Below are 7500 nucleotides of genomic sequence, written 5' to 3'. Positions count from 1 at the left end.
GCTCACATGTGCAACACTACTGGCTTACATTTATGCCTTTGATTTTCTTGCAGTTTAACAGTATGACGCGATTTTTAAAATAAATATTTCATATAAAAATTGAAAACAGTATTTTTGTGCAAATTCTGTCAAGTCACCTTTATTAATTTAACGCTTTTTACAATACAAACTGTTTCTAAGCAGCTTTACAGAGATAACAGGAAAGTAAAGTTGTAATAGTATTGTTAAATTCAAAATGAAATGTTAAATGTCCCCAAACTAAGCAAGCCAAAAGCCAATGGCGAATAAAGGCGGAAAAATGCGACCCTTTTTTTAAGTTCACTTTTTAAAACTTTTTTCACTTCAGCAATAATCTGCCAAGTGTCGTGTTTGAAAAGAGATCAAACTTCAGTCTGTCGCTCTAAAGCGCTCAAGATTTACCAGTTTAAGCGATTTAGGCTTATGCTCAAAACGTCAATAATTGGATTATAAATACAGCGTAAATATAATTTAGTACCATAAAATCCCCTAAAAATACAAAATATTAAATAAAAAAATATCAAACTAAAATACAGTACATTGATTTTTAATTGAAATAAAATAGAAATGGTTATTTTTGAGCGACGCGCGAGAGCGCCCGAGGCTAACGCTATATTATATAACAGCTGATTCTGTGAACTCTCAGTGATTGGTGTGAGTTTTGTGAGTGACTCATGAAGAGTGTGTGATAGAGTCGTGTGTTCGGGAACCTTCTCCAGTCGGTGTAGAAAAGCTTCCGGCCGTACGACACGATGGAGAACGGATACTGGATCCCTTCCGTCAGTTTCTCCCGGAGCCCAGAGATCAGATCCATACACTCCACTCGACGAGTGCCTGAAACACACACACACACACACGCATGTGCAAACACACACAGACACACACACAGACACGCACACGCATGTGCAAACACACACAGACAGACACACACAGACACACACGCATGTGCAAACACACACACACAGACACACACACACGCACGTGCACACAGACACACACACAGACACACACACACACACACCCGAGTCAACATTGATCTGAGAAACAGCTGTAATAACTCAACAACCGTACGGATTCACAATGTAACGCTGAGCATCAAATACAACACTTACTCATTTTAAAATGAAAACAATAAATATAAGCCACTTACTAAAGAATAATTAAATCATAAAAATGCCCAACAAAAATAAATTAATACATATTTAAAAAATCAATCAAAATAAGCCACTTACTAAAAAATAATTAAATCATAAAAATGTAAAATTAAACACAATTTTACAACTAAAAAACAGGATAAATAAAACACCTAATACAAATTAAATCATAAAAATGTAAAAAAATTTTTTTTTTTATATATTTATTTAATAATTAAATATAATTATAAAAATAATTTAATAATAATAGTTTATAATAAATAATTTAATAATGAAAAAAACCTATCAAAATAAAACTTTTAATTAAGAAATTAAATGAATAATTTTAAAACAAAAATTATCAAACTAATCCACTTATTAAAAATGACTAAAATCATAAAAAAGTCCAAATGTAAAAAGAATAATTTTGATAAATGTTGTAAATCCGTTACTAAAACGTCTGGAGAGTCCTGACCTGCATCGGCCCAGCAGAGCTGCCGGGTCTGGGGGTCAAAGGTCAGTCCGTTGGGCAGCGAGAGCCCGTCCTGCACCAGAACCGTCCTGCCGGTGCCGTCCACAGCGGAGCGCTCGATCTTCGGCCCGTCCCGGTCCCAGTCGGCCCAGTACAGGTGTCTGCGGGACGGGGCAGAGTCAGTGCGGGCCACACACACACACACACACACACACCTGTGACCTCACACGCACCCGTGGGCGGGGTCAGCGATGATTGGTCGAGGGTTGATGAGGTCACTGTCGAAGAGCACGCGGCGCTGACTGCCGTCTAGCCGGGCCCCCTCGATGCGGTCCAGAACAGAGTCGGTCCAGAACATGTGTCTCGACACGTGATCGATGGCGATTCCTTCAGGACTGCCCAGATCTGCTCACACACACACACACACACACACACACACACACACACACACACACACACACACACACACACACACACACAGACACACACACACACACACACACACACACACACACACACACACACACAGACACACACACACACACAGACACACACAGACACACACACACACACACACACACACACACAGACACACACAGACACACACACACACACACAGACACACACACACACACACACACACACACACACACACACACACACACACTCACTCACGCACACACACACACACACACACACACACACACACACACACACACACACACACACACACACACACACACACGCAGGACATTACGAATCTCAATTGAAATCTCAGGGGCACTGACAGGGGTCAGTCGGATCATGTGACATGAGGACTGTAAAGCACCTGTGCTGATGATGGCGCTGGTGTGGCCGCCCTTCATCTCGGCTCGACTGATGGACGGCTGAGTGATGTCAGACCAGTAGATCATCTGATCCACACAGTCAAACGCCACAGCGATGACCACTCTACCCTGAACACACACACACACACGCACACACACACACACACACACACGCACACACACACACGTCGAATCATCATTTATAATTTAACACCATGCCGGTTACTAAAGCTGTCTTCATGGTGAACAATGGGTTAAAATGGAGCAAAATGTGAAGAGAAGAATAAACAAGTATATAAATGTTATGAAAAAATAAAGAAAAGGAAAACAATCAGGCGGGCGTTGCAGCTGCAGAATCCCACACACTCATCAGAGCATACGACACACAATCCTCTGGTGTTTACGAGTTTCTGCGGCTGGAATGTGTCCTTCTGACCTCTGACCTCTGACCCTCACACAACACACTCCACTCGCTGCCTAATATCTGAACGCTTTTAAATCAAGAAACATTTACTGGATAAGAAACATTACTTTATATTAAGATATTAAGGATTGACTAACAGCTTTCTCTGAAGTCCTGCGGTGAGAAATGCAGAAATGAAGCGACACACAGATAATTCTGTAGGAGTTTCCCTGTCAGATTCCTGAGAGAGAGCTGGATAAATCATGCAGTGTGTGTTACTCAAGTATGAGGTCAGCTCGCTGGAATTTACTGCACTATTTACCGCCCTAAATGCCAATTGTTTTCAGAATATATTTTGTTTGTGCTTAAAACAAAAACAAATATCTGTGAATGGAGTCAGAAAAATAATCCCGTTTTCCCTTAGAATTAAGATAATTTTTCTAACTTCATTGTCAGATATTATATATATATATATATATATGTACAGTTGCAATCGAAATTATTCAACCCCCATTGCAAATCAGATTTATTGGCAAAATATTCAGACTTTCAGTTGTTTGCAATGAACAAATCAAACACCTCAACACAACAAATGTTTCAAGTGGTTTCCCTAAATTCAACTGAAAATGTAATTTTAATGACTTCTGCAGTCTCAAAATGATTCACCCCCTGAATATAATCCCTCACAACAACACAAATCTGCAAGAGAGCTGTTGTCTCAGTAATCAAGGGCTTCATTAGCTGCACCAGGTGTGCTTGAGCTAGAACACATGAACTATCTGAACTGCCGAGGTTTGTTGAGTGTCACGTTTGACTGTATGTTAGAAATATGGCTAAGTCAAAAGAATGGTCCAAAAAGTTAAAGGGATAGTTCACCCAAAAATGAAAATTCTCCAGTAAATGTATCTTGATTTAAGGTTTAGATGTTTGTGCTGGAAAACAAGAAACACTGAGGAAAAAGATCATTTCTGTCTGTTAAAGATTTTGCGTGTAAAATAATCTGTGCATCTTTATTTTCAGTAATCTGCTCTGATACTGTGTGTGTGTGTGTGTGTGTGTGTGTGTGTGTGTGTGTGTGTGTGTGTGAGTGTGTGTGTGTGTGTGTGTGTGTGTGTGTGTGCGTGTGTGTGTGTGTGTGTGTGTGTGTGTGTGTGTGTGACTCACGGGCACGTGCAGCAGCGTTCGGGCCTCGGCTCTGCTCATGTGACCGCCGTCCAATGGGAGGAGCTCGATCCGGCCGCTCTGGGCGAATAAGATGTTTGCTCCGGGAGTAAGAGGGATGATGTCAGACCTGGGGGTGGGGCCAATGAGGGGCGGAGCCACATTATGTTCAATGCCTATGGGAAGAGGGAGGGGCTTAAATATGTGGGTCTTTAACAAGCTGCAATCTTCCAGTCTCTCTCTTCAATCCGACACTGAAGTGATTAAACTGCAGTTCATCCACTGGCCACTAGAGACCGGCTGCAGAAGAGACTCAATCCCATAAACCCCCATGTTAAAATGCCCAACTTTACAGCAGAAAAAAACATGTTCACAGTCTGGTGTAAAAAGTGGTTTTGGTCTATATAGCTAATTTTGCTCTTCATGACGACTGTGACGGGGGGTGAATTTTTATAACTCATCCGTTTAAATTATATAAAGCCTTAAAATTGTGCATAATTAAGGGCGTGGCCACTTGAGTGACAGGTGGATGGCCGCTGATGTCACTACTAGCCGGTTGTCTGTTGTCTGCCTCTTTGCTCATTTTCGTTTATCCGGGAGTGACGCTGCCAAGATGGTGACGGCCGGCTCTGCCCACTTTGGGCTTAAAAAATGCTCTTCAGAACCAACGAGACGCACACTACGTCCATATTTATATACAGTCTATGGTCTTTAGAGTACGGGTTAAACTGAACCAAAGTGAATTCAATAACAGTGATTAAGTTCAGACTATGCAGTGATGTGTGTGTTCTGGGCTCTTACACATGGGTGTGTGGCCCGGTTGTGTTCTGGATCCGCGGATCTCCTGCCCGTTCGGGTCCACACACCAGCACTGGCTGAGGCTGGCGTGGCACTGGAGCGGCTCGTAGGCCCCGGACCCGTCGCAGGAGGGCACGTACTGACCCGACTGACCCGTAGATGAAGAGTCCGACTCCAGCACTGCTGCTCGGTGCCGCTCACACACCGTCAGCTCGCCGTCTGCAACACACACACACACTGCTCTCTCTGATCATGCGACACACTGCAGTATTTCCCTGTTCTGTGCAAGATGCGGCCGGGTATATATAATAATGTCTGGGTTTTGTGGCCCAGGGCCTTTAGGAAGTGTATCTAGGGACATCTGGTCCATATGATCCGTGTGATCGGCATAAACACTCACACATGTGGCTCTGAGAACAGGAAGCTGTTTCATTTGTTGTTACTTTAAAGGCAAACTGAAATCCAAACGGACTCTTAATATATGCTTCTGGTCTTATAGTGAATGATTCATTAATTTTGTTTATTAATTATTTGTATTTTTTTTTTAACTCATTCAATTTCGAGAATAAAGTCATTTTGTTTTGAGAAATTTTTTTCTAAATTTCGAGAAAAAAGTCGAAATACAATGTTGAGAGTAAACTCATTAAATTTTGAGAATAAAGTCATTGTTTTTGAGAAAAAACTCGTTAATTTCGAGAAAAAGTCGAAATACAATGTTGAGAATAAACTCATTAAATTTCAAGAATAAAGTCGTTGTTTCGAGGAAAAACTCGTTAAATTTTGAGAAAAAAAGTCGAAATAAAATGTTGAGAATAAACTTGTTAAATTTCGAGAATCAAGTTGTTGTTTCGAGAAAAAACTCGTAAAATTTTGAGAAAAAAAGTCGAAATACAATGTTGAAAATAAACATTAAATTTAGAGAATAAAGTCGTTGTTTCGAAAAAAAAAACGTTAAATTTTGAGAAAAAAAGTCGAAATACAATGTTGAGAAAAAACATTAAAATTCGAGAATAAAGTTGTTGTTTCGAGAAAAAACTGGTTAAATTTTGAGAAAAAATTCGAAATACAATTTTGAGAATAAACATTAAATTTCGAGAATAAAGTTGTTGTTTCAAGGAAAAACTCGTTAAATTTCGAGAAAAATTCGAAATACCATGTTGAGAATAAACTCATTAAATTTAGAGAATAAAATCATTGTTTCGAGAAAAAACTTTAAATTTCAAGAAAAAAAAGTCAAAATACAATGTTGAGAATAAACATTAAATTTCGAGAAAAGTTGTTGTTTCGAGGAAAAACTCGTCAAATTTCGAGAAAAAAAGTTGAAATACGATGTTGAGAATAAACATTATATTTCGAGAATAAAGTTGTTTCGAGAAAAAACTGGTTAAATTTCGAGAAAAAAAGTCGAAATACAATGTTGAGAATAAACATTAAATTTCGAGAATAAAGTTGTTTCGAGAAAAAACTCATTATATTTTGAGAAAAAAAGTCGAAATACAATGTTGAGAATAAACTCATTAAATTTCGAGAATAAAATTGTTATGTTTTGAGAAAAAACTCAATAAATTTCGAGACAGTCTAAATAAAATGTTGAGAATAAACTCATTAAATTTCGAGAAAAAAAGTCGAAATACAATGTTGAGAATAAACATTAAATTTCGAGAATAAAGTCATTGTGTTTGAGAAAAAACTTAAAATTTCAAGAACAAAAGTCGAAATACGATGTTGAGAATAAACTTTAAATTTCGAGAATAAAGTCGCTGTTTCGAGGAAAAACTCGTTAAATTTCGAGAAAAAAAGTCAAAATACAATGTTGAGAATAAACTCATTAAATTTCGAGAATAAAGTCGTAGTTTCGAAAATAAAATCATTTCATTTTGAGAAAAAAAGTCGAAATACAATGTTGATAGTAAACTCATTAAATTTCGAGAATAAAGTCGTTGTTTACAGGAAAAACTCGTCAAATTTTGAGAAAAAAAGTCGAAATACAATGTTGAGAATAAACATTCAATTTCGAGAATAAAGTTGTTTGGAGAAAAAAATTGTTAAATTTTGAGTAAAAAAGTAGAAATACAATGTTGAGAATAAACATTAAATTTCCTTTAAATTATTCTGAAGGAAAAGAAAAATGCTTGTTTTCATTTCCAGGCCGACACTATTTCCACAGCAGAATTTGTTGTACGGCATTTAATTCATGCCAAATTCTTTTAATTTTAGATTTAATTATTTTAATCATTGTATCGTGACAAAATTATTTTTGTTACAGAATTAAAAATCCTAAAAAAGACCTTAAAAATAATGTCAAACACTTAATGCAAATCATCCAAACACACACATACACAATCCTCCAATTAAAGAGCTCATATCATATATTTATCTTTTTTATTTTTTCACTAAGGTTCGCTATAACCAATATTAGCCAAGCTTTCGTGCGAAAAACTGTCAAATGTAGTTTTTAACTTCTGCTGTTTTTCCTGCGGTTCCGGTTCAGATCAGGGATCGAGCTTTAATGCTGTGAGTCCAATACAATACAGTGACTGAACAACCAATCGGTGTGCAGATGTGAATGAGGAGGTCATGTGACAGAAGGACACTCGAGGAACAGACGCTGTAATTATCACGGCGTCAGACACACAACATCTGCCCTCAAATTATGAGAAGAAGAGCAGAACTCAGTAACCCAGGCTT

At 38.2% G+C, this 7500-nt stretch overlaps 1 protein-coding gene across 1 annotated transcript in view; it reads right to left on the bottom strand.

Moving 5' to 3' along the window:
* LOC143747495 (nidogen-1-like) overlaps positions 1-7500 on the bottom strand; it is a 33711-nt gene that overhangs the window by 1540 nt on the left and 24671 nt on the right. Inside the window, exons 13-18 of the mRNA XM_077240279.1 lie at positions 4816-5031; positions 4018-4190; positions 2453-2579; positions 1857-2028; positions 1627-1784; positions 729-852 (exon numbers count right to left, since the gene is read on the bottom strand). Of these exons, the coding sequence (XP_077096394.1) occupies positions 729-852; positions 1627-1784; positions 1857-2028; positions 2453-2579; positions 4018-4190; positions 4816-5031 (970 nt within the window). The remainder of the gene's footprint in view (positions 1-728; positions 853-1626; positions 1785-1856; positions 2029-2452; positions 2580-4017; positions 4191-4815; positions 5032-7500) is intronic.

Source organism: Siphateles boraxobius, unplaced genomic scaffold (genome assembly GCF_051911475.1).
Source record: "Siphateles boraxobius isolate OS27281-9 unplaced genomic scaffold, OSU_SipBor_1 223, whole genome shotgun sequence".
NCBI classification, from domain to species: domain Eukaryota; kingdom Metazoa; phylum Chordata; class Actinopteri; order Cypriniformes; family Leuciscidae; genus Siphateles; species Siphateles boraxobius.
Note: the sequence above shows the minus strand (reverse complement) of the source record. Positions and strands in the feature narration are given on the sequence as shown.